This window comes from Lampetra fluviatilis, chromosome 3 (assembly GCF_964198595.1).
Source record: "Lampetra fluviatilis chromosome 3, kcLamFluv1.1, whole genome shotgun sequence".
Lineage (NCBI taxonomy): Eukaryota > Metazoa > Chordata > Hyperoartia > Petromyzontiformes > Petromyzontidae > Lampetra > Lampetra fluviatilis.
The window spans coordinates 3,907,960-3,922,145 of NC_136277.1; the positions used below are offsets into that span (position 1 = coordinate 3,907,960).

At 40.9% G+C, this 14,186-nt stretch overlaps 1 protein-coding gene across 3 annotated transcripts in view; it reads right to left on the minus strand.

Annotated features, from left to right (window-relative positions):
- LOC144951618 (small conductance calcium-activated potassium channel protein 2-like) overlaps positions 1 to 14,186 on the minus strand; it is a 52,231-nt gene that overhangs the window by 3,623 nt on the left and 34,422 nt on the right. For all 3 annotated transcript variants that reach the window (XM_078881919.1, XM_078881904.1, XM_078881913.1), the window contains 3 exons: positions 11,110 to 11,220; positions 6,766 to 6,893; positions 1,911 to 1,980 (listed from right to left, as the gene is read on the minus strand). In XM_078881919.1, coding sequence (XP_078738045.1) covers positions 1,911 to 1,980; positions 6,766 to 6,893; positions 11,110 to 11,220 — 309 coding nt within the window. The remainder of the gene's footprint in view (positions 1 to 1,910; positions 1,981 to 6,765; positions 6,894 to 11,109; positions 11,221 to 14,186) is intronic.

Here is a 14,186-nt window from a genome sequence, read left to right on the forward strand (position 1 = left end):
ACTTGAGAGGGGTGTAACGCCACAGGAATATGACTTCCCTGTCTGGTACGGTGCGCATACAGGAAGATAACTAAATGTTGTTGGGGTTACTGGCAGGATGCACAGGAATTTGGGGCACCAAAATAAATGAACGCTGCCTTTGAAATGAGCACTCAATTAAGCCAGGAGACACTAAGGGACTTCTTTTGAAATGCAAATGTAGTTCGCCTGATTAAAAGATGGGCTATAGATGGATGCCAATGTCTATTTGGTGTGATTCAATGTGTTTTAATTTCAGTCACATTCCAGGGAGATTTATATTTTCTCTAAAAGAGAACATACAACCAAAGTTATGTTTACGTTTTGCAAATTGATTGGAGTCGTTTGCAAAACCTGAATACAAGTTACGTCAAAATAAAACAATTAATTACTCTTGTGAATGATGCCGTAAGGTCTGAATTAAAAAATTCCTTTGCATATTTGTAAATTTTAACATCTATTTTATAACAAAGTCCGTAGTGTCTTTAATCATTCATATAAATACCAGGCAGCTGCAGGAAATGAACTTCTAATTCGGTGGAAATTCATCACCAGGGCTAAATTTCAGCCAGGTCTGTCCAGATTGAAGATAAACTATTTGCACATCCGGCACACCACATCTAGTATACCTATCAGAATGGCTGTGGCTGCTAGTCACATGCCTATGCAATTCTAGTAGTAATTACAACTAGCATCATCAGGCGGACAGCTATATTAGTAGAAAAATCCGCCTGTATCGTTCCATACATGTGATGACATCACTTGTGACGTAATTAATTCCCTTCTAGTTGAACCGTGACAACAAATTTGGAAGAAAAATAGAGTAAAGAAAAATATGATTAGTTTTTAGTGGTGCCATGGCATCTGCTATATACAGGGTGGCCCAATTGCTAAACTATAAAAAACAATTATTTTAGTAGGTAAGGCCCAGAGCTATATAGCTCTTGTTCAGAAATGACTTGGCCACAAATGATCGTGCTTATGTGGACATTTATTTTAGCCAATTGTTACTCTAAAGGCATGTTTCTAAATGTGGAGGGAAAGACCCACGCGACTTTGGGAGAATACAACAGGCATCAAGGTCAGGATCAATCCCACGACCTCCGGTATATCAGGCAACGTATTTAGCATCTCGCCACCGTGGTGCCCTGGATGCATAGCGCTATTATATTTATGTTAACACTATTTTATATATTATCATTAGTAATTAAAAATCTTCTTCCTCATTTGCAGATGACATTTAAAGATTTGAAAAGTCACTAAATTGAGACAAAATATAATTTATTAACGTTCAAAGATGGACATTGGACAGACACCTCCTAACATGTCTTTAACACCGAGAATGCGGCATTAACCTTTTCCCATTCCGAGACATCTGCAAGTGGCTCAGCGTGAATTTAACTTAGAGAGGCATAGCGCCGTTGTTTTTAAAGACATTGCACTCACCGCAGAGAACTGTATCGACACGACCGCACTCTATGACAGCTGGCGCCAAAACTGTGCCACACGCCCTGCTGCATGGCCTTGTGAGAGCCTCAGAACTGATCAAAGTTATAAAAAAAAATTCATCTGGTTTCGTTTTGATGACGTACACGTGGGTACACGGACGTCATCGGATCGGGAAAAGGTTAATTTCTCTCGCTATTGTAGAGAATATCTTTTGGAAGTCCCATGGACTTCAATCTGGTGAACATTGTGGAGGAGGAAAATCTCTCGCATTTCCAGAACTCCACCAGGTCGCTGCTCCGTACTGAGAATATGGCACCCACTTTGCCATATCCTCTCCTTTTCTCCAAACTTTCAGTCACAATGGCATGGCTCTGTTGACTTGAAAATTCGTGATATAACATACTATTAAGTTGGTTTGTAATAGACTGCCTTGTGCGGAATACCTTCGCCAGGTCCACAAGTGTGTTCGCTTGATCTGTCAGTTTCCTCTGCTCCATCTTTACACTCCGCAGCCTAAAAAAAAATACACATCCACCTTTACTTTCTATAGTCTGAACATAATCACTACTCATCTCACACCATCAGGAAAGAAGGCATTAGAAGCAATATTAGAACTGATATTATTATAACTTAAAAGTAGAAATAATGTCCTAAACCATGTAACAATGTTTTTACAATGATATAACATTAACAGATACTTTACAACTCTTTGTCAATCCATAGCCGGACGAAAGACACCCATGTCGGTCATGGGAATTGTTTGACCATACTTTACCATCCTGGTTAGTAGGGGTTGACATCCAGGGGCCAGGACCATTTCAGATATTACTCACTAATGATGTTAGCTGTGGCCATAAGCCGAACTCAAGTTTCCTAGTTAAGTGTGCAGAGCACTAACCACTGTGCCAATGCTCATGTGATCATTCATATTCAATGTTATGAAAATAAAGTAGCAAGACGCAATGTGATATATAATACACGGGTTAAAAGTCAAATTACCATCATCAGCCATTATTTATTCACTGCTTCATGAAAGCCTTCCCACTCTTTGTCGATTCTCCACAGCCCTGCTTTGATTTGTCCATCTCATGCAAATTACTTCAACGAATTGCCTCATCTCTCTGGCAGTAATCATATCGGTAAAGTCACGTAGGTATTAGAAGACGATCAAGGCAGCGCTCCACTTCCCCTACCCCACACCCCCCTCTCTATCTCTCCTCCCTTGCTCCCCCCCCTCTCTTACCGACATAGCCTCTTGTCACGGCAGCCCTTTTGCCCACTTCAGCAATTGTTTCTTGCTGTGGTTGTCCTACCTGATGAAGGACGCTTGTGTTGCGCCCGAAACGTCGTGATTTAATTTATTTTATTTTATACCTACGTTACTTTACCGAAAGAACCAAAGAGTATGGATCCCTAGATAGTAATCATATCAAACATGTTCTCACTTTTAGTCGTATTTGCATCACTTGTCTTAATCAAAAGCCTTCAACAACCCCCTTAAAATGGTAACAGGTGAGGAGGTGCACTTAAACGAAGGTTGTTTATGACAGCAGAAAAATATGTATTTACCATGACAGAAAACAAGTTATCTCTGCTTTGCGTTTGTTTGATGATCAATATTTCTGATATTTTTTCTGTGAAGCAATCTGATTCCGATAATTTTTCACTCCGTCGTTTAATGTCTCCTTTCCAGTTTTTGCTCCAGGATCTTTGCGAGTTTTGCAATTATTCTCGAGTTTCTAAAATACATCTCAGAATACCTGGGCAGGTTAAAGTTAATGGGAATTCTTTGCGAGTTTTGCAATTATTCTCGAGTTTCTAAAATACATCTCAGAATACCTGGGCAGGTTAAAGTTAATGCACTGGTAAACCCTTTTTAGAAGAAAAACTCACATTCGTCAATAATACTAGCCTAAAAGGAAACGAATATCTCTAATATATGAAGTTTCGCCTTCCTCATAGCATACACATTTCTAGAAGAGACTCTTCCAACCAAAGAAATGAGAATGGCATCATCCGGAAAAAAAAGAGAACTTCGGGAAGAGGCCACGAGGCGGCATCTATCTTGAGGACAAGCCGTCTAGATGGAGAGACACGGGTGGCTTGAACGGGGCTCCAGCGTACTGCTCCCAGCTTTCGAAACATTTTCCCAGCGTCCACCTGGAGAGCGAGCTGCAGATCACCCCGAGGTCTGCCTGGAGCAACTGTGACTGTCAGGAGTTTGCCTGCGAACAACTTAGAGATTGCTGCTGCCAACGTCAACGCGTGAAGACTTTGGGGCCTGCGGTCAGCATTCGCTCTTGCTTGGAGCTACCTGGTGAGTCGCAATAGAGAATAAACTTTGGAGGTGATTCAGCAAGGCATCGTGCATCACCTCATTAAGCACAGCAGTCGCTACCTCGTCACGTGCCCTGGACGCTACCTCGTTAGCACCTGGAGAGGCCTGCTGAGCATCATCACATCAGAACCTGGTAATCCCTGACATTTCTTAGAAAGCATCACCTGGTCAGTGTCTCGATACCTAAAGCTATTGGGACATTGTAACTTCATCTGCGACCAAGTTCTACGAATGCGACCTCGCCATTGCTGCTGTGACCCTGCTACTGCAGCCCTGCAAGTTAAACCACGTCATTGTTTTCTGTGACTTTGGACAGGATTCCTGAGAGTGGAACTTGACACTGGAGCTTCGGGTTTCAGCCCCACCTTGTCCTCTCGTCCTCTCCGTTCACAATCCCAGCTGTCCTGTTTCCACTCTTCCCTGTGCCGTTCTTTCTCATGTCTAGCCCCCTTAGACTGGAACAAACTTCTCATACATGTTAAATAATCAGCCTCACTGATTTTCGTTCTTTCCTTAACACTCACTTATTCCCCCCCCCCCCATTCTCCTTTCCTTCATTCCCCATCACTAATACTATTCCTTTTCCCAATTTCCCTACCCATTCATCATACTCAGTCATCGTTCACCACTCATTAAAGTAAGATAAGACAAGACATGTTTTAATTTAAATGAAATTATAAATTCTCCCCCCAAAAAAATCACCGTCAAAAGCATGTGCCTTGAGTGGTCCCGCAAGGACTGTAAGGCACACAACACTAAGGAGACGCTGGCAGCAGCAGCAGCAGCAGCGGAACTATCGTACCATACATCCTGTTCTTGATCTGCATTTCATATTGGAGGGGTAATAATAAAATGCATGACAGTTTGGCATAGGCTGCTGCACCACAGTGTTATGTTGTGGGTAGTAGTACAGTCAAATCCATTGCTGTCAGTACAGCTGTCATAGCATATTCTCCCAACCTTAACCAACCCGCACTGACCAGCGGGGTGATGTATTGTTCAAATAACCCCCACAATCTGCAGTGTACGGAGGCCCTCATCCAGCAATAACGTTAAAAAACAGATGACATTAAAACACAGGTGACAAACACTGTGACAGGTAACATAGGATATTTTCTGTCACTTTATTTCGACCTCATCTTGTCATTTTAGAACACCATATTTAAATTTAAAAGTATGAGAATACAGAGTTCCCTCAGATCTGATCATATTTCACTATTATATTTCTTATTTATATTTATCCTCATTCGTAAAACTGCCCATTTGTCTGTGGCCTTGCCTTACAAGTTATTGCTATTGACCTTGGCTTAGAGACACCGAACCTGGACACTGACCTCAGCCTAGAGGATCCAGCCCTGACTGGTTTCACCCTAAAGGCTCCAGGCTCTGACCTCGGCTTCTCCTTTGTGGCTTTTGGCCTCGATCTCAGTTTCAGTTTCATGTATTTGGTATAGCCCTTTGAGCCATTTGGCTCTTGAATCGGGTGCAGCCGCAACAAACAAAAGACAAAAACATGAACAAGAAAACATCTTAAAGTGACTATGCGCAAACAGAAAATCCAGGAAAAAACAGCAAAATATTCCAGAAAAAGCACCGTACACCAACGCTCTGTGCAAAAATCCCAGTGGGCTGCAAGTCAAACAACAACAACAACCACAAGACAACTTGGATTAAGGCCATCAATCTAACTCGTACTACAGCAAACAAACATGGCCGAACCAAAAAAACGTTTTCGAAATCACCAAAATAAAGCCATAAAAGCAATGTAACAGTGATCATAGGAACAGTCTTGGCCTCATGAGTCCCGACCTTGAATCCAAGACTGGCAGAAACCTTATTTAGTGTTGTGCGTGTGTGTTTTTTTAAAGAAAGTCTACTGTAGTTTATTTTTTTTAATTACAAAATGAAACTAAATTTCGAATTAAAGCTTTCGTGACTGTAGGGATTCATATTCTTGGTTCTTTCGGTAAAGTCACGTAGAAGGAAAAAACTATAAAATAAAATAATAAAAAGAAAACAATAACATTCTCACGACGTTTCGATTGCAACACAAGCATTCATGATCAGGTGGTTTTCACACCTGATGATGAAACGTCGTGAAAATTTTATTTTAAATTTTTATTATTTTATTGTTTTTCCCTTCTACGTGACTTTACCGAAAGAAAAATGAAACTAGTTCAGTCAATTAATTTAGTTTAAAAAAAAAGTACTTTGGTATATAATGGTCTTTATTAAAATGTAGCAAAAACTATTTCATGCAAGCAATTTTTTTTCCTGATGACTTTTGAGACGGGTACTCATGGAATGCCATCAGACGGTGCTGGGAACATCAGTCTCTGAAGCGAAAATCCCGCGTGACATTCCACAAACATGGGCTACTGGAAAAGAAAGAGGCACATTTGAAAATAAAAAAGCACATGCAATTTTTTAAAACAATATCTCTGAGTTACTACCTCTTTCATTAGTTTATTTAAAAAGAACATTCCAATGTATTGGTGCTTTGTTTCATCGCACTACATACAATTATCGCATTAAGGTTTAGATTAGGTCAAACAAGGTCCTAAGTTCTTTATCTCTAATAATTATTAGTGCCGTGGTACAATATCTAATTGTTAGTGCTGTATACATCCAAGTCAAGCTTATTTAGTTCATAACCAGGTGAGAACTCAACGACACCAGGAGAGTCTCGTTTTTAAAAGTGACCCGGGTAATTCCTGTCAATTAATTGGTGTTTTACTATGAAAATAACTAAAGCGAATTCTGGCAACGCATCATAAAGAAATATGAAGCTTTTTAGGTGTTGGATTCATCACAGACAGAAGAGGCTTACAAATAACGACTGTGGACTTTGTGGATAGCTGGGATCTTTGTCGTGGCACACTAATGGTTAACACAGATCCCATTACTTCTCCCTGGACCGGCTACTCTTTGATGATATGCAGTGCTGGTTAGTTACTTACTGATAAATGGCCTGAAGGAATTTGCGCTGATGTTTGCGGACCCGGGAGTGGTCAATCTTCCGGACGAGTTTGGTGTGCTTGTAAATAAGCCAAGTCTCCCTGAGCACATTTGCTGCTGCATTTTTCACCTGTAAAAAAACAGAAGAAAGAGCATCATTATCACTATGCTCATTATGAATGATACCTATCAAACTCCTTTGTCAAGGCTCTCTGCTCCTCCCACCCAGCTTAAAATACGCTGCCAAACGCTGTCTTTCTGACAAGCTCTGTCTTCACCCGAGGACGGCTGCTTGCATTGTGGCCAAAACGTCGTGAGAATTTTATAATGTTGAATTTTTATTATTTTTATTATTTCCCTTCTACGTGACTTTACCGAAAGAACCAAGAATATGAATCGTTGCAGTCACGAAAGCTTTAACTCGAAAAATAAATGATACCGTTTGAAACAAAATCTCCAGAATTAGCTTTGCCTTTCTGTAATGGGGGGTCCACATTAATTGTAGTAAAAATAATTCAATATTTATGAAATATGAGTATAAACTTGTGTTGCTATTAGGGACTTTCCCTACAGAAAACCGACCACATTTATTAAAGGGTTACTCAAAAGTATGGCGATAAAATCAGCACTAAAATAATTCACCTTACTAGCCAAGGCAATGACTTCATTACATGCGATGTCATCTCACATAATGCAGTGCGTAGCCGTGTGATAGCGTCTCGTTGTGCAGATTAAAAATTATGATCGCGAATGAAATTGTACTTCCAAGAACCAACATGTTAGAAAGAGTTACAGAATTTATGCTTATGCACGATTGCTCTCATCTTAAAACGTAGGTAATTATCGAAGCCAATGCAATGATCAATATTTGTTTTTGAGTTTGGCCACAAAGTAGCTTTCATGACAATGACAAGAAGGTTGGCATACAATTGGCCTCATGCAAAACCAAAAATGGTTTAAGTTAAGAAAAACAAATATCGATCAGGATTGTTCTTGTTTTTTAAAGCAGATAATGGCGTTTTAGACACCCTTATCACCGGTAATCACAGTTGCTATTCATTACTCCACAATCAGCTATTCATAATTTAAATAATTTTCCTCATACGCTTTATAACTACCCACATTTATTGGATTAAATAGTGCAATGTCGAAAGTGAAAAATATATTGCTTTAAACTATGTAAATTCGTATCCTGAGCTCTTATGAGCAATAATGATTGTATGCTATTAAGAGTATAATGTGACGAAAGAAAACATATTAAAGGGTACTGAAGAAATAGCAAAGTAAGCCCATGTAAAAATACAGTGGATTTGCTAAGTTAATTGTAGTATTTAATGACGTGTTATGGACAGTTAAAATAAGTAATAATAATTACCAGGGATTGTGGAATTGGATTTGTTTTTAATAAACACGGCTTTGTAATAGATAATTGAGTCTCGTATTCTCTCACTCTTTAATTGCTTCACTCCCTTTTAGGCCCAATGTTTACGTTCCTTTCTGTTCCAGTATCCTCACTCAGATGTGTGCGTACATATCCCTGCTGTTGTGACACGCAACCCCCGTCCACTCTCCCTTCTCATGTAACATGCTTTGCCGCTTTTGGCTGGGTCGCCATTGAAAAAGAGGGCTTCTTAGCTCAATGGGTTTCACTCAAAATAAATTGAGTTTTTTTACAAAACATGAGGCTAGGCAATGAAGTTAATACTGGGCCAATGGATAAACTATCAAGTGTTTACAAATACGATTGTGTTTCAATAAATAAAGAGGCTTTAAATAATTACATATACCTTATATTTGTGTATTTTGTAAAAAAAAGCCAAGTGAATGGCACATGACCCTGAAATCGTGCGGGATTTCTATCCCTCTCTCTAGATTTTGCCACTAGATGGCAGATGTGTCACGATCAAAGGTGGCAGAGCACTCGCACAACCGCACACACATTAGAAGGGCACAAAGCTGCTGTTTTCCTCCGTGGGAAGAAGCGGGATAGAGTGTCACCTTTGAATCAACGCAATGTTTTCAAATGGGTGGGATGTCTGAAATCAGGAGGTCTTTGTGATGATGAGAGTCGATGCTTCAACTCCAGCCAAAGTCACTTATGATGAAAGATTGATTTTCGAATGCCAGGTCAGTAGGAATTAAGCACGTGTCAGCAATTATACAGATAAGTATAGGAACAATCAATGCAATAATACATGATGCGTTGAGTTCCTGAAAAAAATTACCCATTGGATTCCAGGAATGTTAATCGAAGATTATAAAGCAAACGGCATCTGCGTTTGTCATGTCACATCAAGTAGAAAAGTGAGGATATATAGAGCATCTAAATGTGAATATATCAAGGTGCTGTATGTATAAAGAGTAGGAAACTATACAGCAGAGAGAGGCATTATTGGTGACATACAGTTAAAATGCCTCAATGTTAAGAGGTAGGCGGGAGAGCGTTTAGACTAAAAGGGTTTCTCAGAGCAGACCTCTGGAGCGAGGGTGTTCAGAGACCGGAAGTGACAATCTCCCACTGCGCAGGGTTTGACTGAGTGCTTTTTTTTTTATAGGCTTTGGTTTCTTGAGCAAGTCAGAGGAGACTGAGATGAGACGTGAAAGGCAGCAAGGGGTGAGTCCAAGTAGGAGCCAGTGGAAGAATGCGAGGATTGGGGTAAAGTTATTTAATTTCTGGATGCATTTTTGGATCATGTGATTTGAAGTTGGAAGGAGTTGGGGAGATCATGAAAGCAAGGGTGGCAGTAGTCGACGAATATGTGATGAAGACATGGTTAAGGGTCTCAGCAGCAAAATGATGCGGGATAACTTGTGTGGATGGAAGTCTTGAAAGTTTATGTCGGAGAACTATGAAAACTTTAAATCTAGATTGAACTCTGAGAGCTTGGTATCAAAAGTAACTCCAAGGTTTTGGCAACTTCTTGCATAGCTTGATGTTGGAGTCTTTACTGGCAGACTTCTTGTCAATGATGTAAACATCAGTTTTCAAAATACTGAGAATTAATAAAGTTTCAAGCAATCCAAGATTGGAATGCATCAAGGTTGGATGCGAGAGCGGACAGTGAGGTGAATGGATAAGTAAGATAAGAATGGAGTCCTTGTCATGGAAACGGTGGTCATCGTTACAGGCGTAGATGAAATTGGCAAGTGGTGGTCGATGGAGAAAATCTACATGCTGAAGATGCAACCTTGTGGTAAACCATAGTAAAGCTATTTTTGAGTGGGAGATATTGAAAGTTTGAAAATATAATAGGAGTGGGATGATAGGACAGAGCAGAATAATGAGAGAAGTGTTCTGGAGGTACCTGTATGGGTTTTAAGGTGCTCAAGGAAGATGGTTATGGACTTTGTGTCAAAAGAAACAATGAGGTCTATCCATGATCTGAAGAGAGGTGATTGACCACATGCACAAAATCAGTCTGTACAAAGACTTTGGCAGATACCAGGTCTTCATTAGGTGAAGAGAAAAAATGATAAAGACCGCTTGTGTTGCGATCGAAACGTCGTGGGTTTTTCTGCTTTTAATTGAGATTTTTGTTTTCTATCTACGTGACTTTACCGAAAGCACCAAGAATATACTATTAATTATATTGTGGAAAATATAGATTTTTATTTAGTGCTGCCATCTCCATCCTCCTCTGTTCTCTGCCCTCCTCTTCATTTCCACAAAGGCCCCCTTCATTTAGCTCCTCCAAACATCCTGATCCTTGGCCTTACTCATGTTCGTTTTCCTTCCATTTTTCCTTCTTTAATGTCCTCATGCATTAAACCGAGTGGGTGTGTGTCCAGCACCGCACCGGGCTACCTAAATCTCCCCAGTGCTGATGTTTACACACTGCACCAAGTAAATAACTTAAGGCCGAGTCAACCTAGGTGAGACCCAGGGCCAGTTTGCATAATTATCACTGATGTTAGGCTAGGCACAATGGTATGTGAAATTCATTAGACTGCCTAAATAGCTCTAATTTATCATGACCATCGTAGTGGTTAATATAAATTATAAACTAATAAGCAGTTAATGTCTTCTTCCCATATCCGTCTCCACATTAAAAAAACATCACAACCCACATCAGCTGCAGTATTCTGGTTAAGAGTTTGTCTGAAGTCAGCTATCTCATGGGCTCGATGTTTGACATTGGCCACGATTCAACATCAAGTTCAAAACAAGAACAGGAATTCAGCAGAGGAAGCGATCACAGACTGGTCTGATGCGATTTGCACTTTAACAGAGAGAGGGAAAAGTTAACCATAGGCAAAACCAATATGGTCAACATAAATATTTATACATGCGGTATACATCAAAAATGAAATTGATTTCACGACTCTTGCGATTACAAAAAATGTACCCTCTTTGTAAGTTGCGTGTCCATCATGAAATTGTGAACATGTTTCTCAGCCTTGGTCAGCTCCAGCTTGCGGGCCACCACAGCCACCACCAGAGCGGTGCATCCTGCACCCTGAAAGCAAAGAGTGAACATGTAGCAGCACACGCACACAAACTGGAGAGAACAACACATGCATGCACAAGGCGGGAAAACCCCTTTGCGTATTTACGAGAAATACGAAGGAGGGAGGGCGGGAAAACTGGTTCACCTAAGTCTGGAAGGCCAATCTGTGCGCATTATACGACTCTCGTCAGAAAATCTGAGATGACGAATATTTTCCCCGTTTACGTCTATAACTTTATTTTATCCAATACTAGTTTTACTACCCGGCTTCGCCCGGGACTTGGATTCACCACGCCCGGCCGCCTTTGTCTCCCCAGTGGCGATGTTCACACACCACACCACTTACTCATTTGAGGTTGAGTCGACCTAGGGGAGGCCCAGGAGCGGTTCAAATAATCGTCACTGGTGGTGGCCATGAGCGGGAATCGAACTCGGGTCGCCGGGTTCGTAGCGCGGCGTGCTAACCACTACACTACAATGCGTTACGCTTCCACATGCGCGGGTCAGATGACAGATTTGACGTCACAGCTCACTGGCCGTGCAAAACATATATCCATTATTGAGCTCCCCCCCCCCCCCAAAAAAAAATTAAGTGTATTTTTATAATTTTTGCATGGTGTACAGTCTGGAAAGAACCCACATGGCAAATTTCAAGTTTGTTGCATGCCGGGAAGTACGCTAAACATTTTGAACAGACACACATAATCACAACTTTGCCTTTTACATATATATGGAGATGACCCACAGAAAACGTCTTCCACTGTTGCTGCAAACTGCCATGGTGAAAGCAGTTTGTTGTTTGATGAGTGCTGATTTGTACACTGATCACTGCATGTAATCTCAAGGTAATGGTTCATTTTGGGAAAGGGTTTTGACAATTGTATACTGCATGTGTTTATACAAATGTCCCAATATTAGAGCATGTGACTGACATGCTACTGCTCAGGTGTGTTTGTTAAGAGAACTCCACTCCCCGCACTGCAAACACCTGCAATTATCACGTGTTTTAATTCTTATATTTATAATCTAATTAACCAAATAGAAATTGTAATCTGTGCTGTTACACAGAAGAAAATGGGAAAACTCCATACTTCTACAAGAATGGTAACCATTTCTATTCTAGAGGAACAATTGGTGGCAATCATTGAAAAGTGGGATAACCTCATCTCTCTTGGAATCAAACACAGCTGCAAGACTTGTGACAAGAGTTGCTTCGCTATCAGAGTTGCGCAGCTCATTTCTTTTATGGCTTTATTTTGGTGATTTCGAAAAGTTTTTTGGTTTGGCCATGTTTGTTTGTTGTAGTACGGAGTTAAACTGATGACTTTAATCTAAGTTGTCTTGTGGTTGTTGTTGTTTGACTTGCATCCCACTGGGGTTTTTGCACACAACGTTGGTGTACGGTGCTTTTTTCTGGAATATTTTGATGTTTTTTCCTGGATTTTTATGTTTGCGCGTAGTCACTTTAAGATGTTTTCTTGTTCATGTTTTAGTTTTTTGTTTGTTGCGGTTGCACCCGATTCAAAAGCCGAATGGCTCACAGGGCTATACCTAATAAATGAAACTGAAACACTCACGCTCTCAAAATGCTATACTTCAACAACAAGCCACGGTGATGATGAAGCAGGTCAAATGTATGAGAACACATTTCCCAACTGCCCAACGAGGATCAAATTCGGCCAAATTTGGAATACTGTTGTTATTTCTGCGCTGGAGCACCCAGTTCCTGCCCCACTGCACTTGATTTGATTAAACGCAGTCAGAGTGATTAATGATCCAGCAGCACTCGCTAATTTACTCCAATCACTTTCTCACAAGCGGCCAGTCCCCTCCTTCTCACTCTTCTATCACTACTACTATAGTCAGTGCTCCTGTGAACTTCATTCATTCGTTCCTCTGCCCGTGTGTATTACAGGACCTGGTCTATCAGACTCACACTTTTGTCTTAGCCGTACTGTATTCAAACACCATATTTGGAGGTCACCAAACTTTTCTGTCTGCTTCTCCCCTCGCCCTGCTTGGCTTTGGGATTCCCTCCCATCTCCTCTTTCCGCCGATCTAATAACCTCGCCGAAATTCAAGAAACGTGTGAATTCTTATCCATTGCAACTTTGACAGTGCCATTTGTTGCTGGCCGCTTAACGTTTTGGCCTGTGCTCAGCAACTGTGTAAGAAAACTCCACCAAGTAGTACCATTACCATTTCAATGAAATGTCAACAAATCTAATGTTTTCTCAACATTAGTATTAACTCAATAACATGCCCAACATTTATTTTCACAATTCTATATCGATACGTATTTGTGCTCTGAAGTAATAACTGAGCTGGTGGACTTAACTGGACAACCATTACATCATCTCGTTAACTCCGATTGGCATCTTTATATTATTTATTAGGTCATCGTTGAGTATCCTTTACCATTCTCTTGACACGTATGTGATGTTGTCTCTTGACTGTACTGTGTACATGTATTGACTGTAGTGCTGTACACTGTAACTAACCTGATCAGGTGCTCTCTGTGGACCTGACTGGGTATGGGTTCATAAGCGTATTAAAGGTTATTTATTATAAGCCGAGGGCTGCGAAGCTTAACACAAATAGCGAGCAATATACGAGGCAGGCATGATTAGCACACTCTGGCTCGCCACATCATCCACTGCTCCTCTTCTTTGCCTCTTTAATCACTGGAAAAACCTCATCTTCAGCTTAAGCCTCATGTTCCTTTTTAACTGCGGCTCTGGGGATGTGGCCTTCATCATCGTCATCATCATCATAAACTCTGCCGTCTGTCCCAAGAGGTCCCCCGTCTAGGCAATCCTCGGCCAGCTATGCCTCTTGGAGTCTATTCTGGTGACCTCTAAGTTTAACTGGCCCCTGGGTGTGGCCTAGAATGTATGTAGGTCTGGCCAACTCTGAAAACTCAAGCTGCTGATCAGGGCCCATCCTTGGTTTTCAACTTCAGAGGCACGCCACCT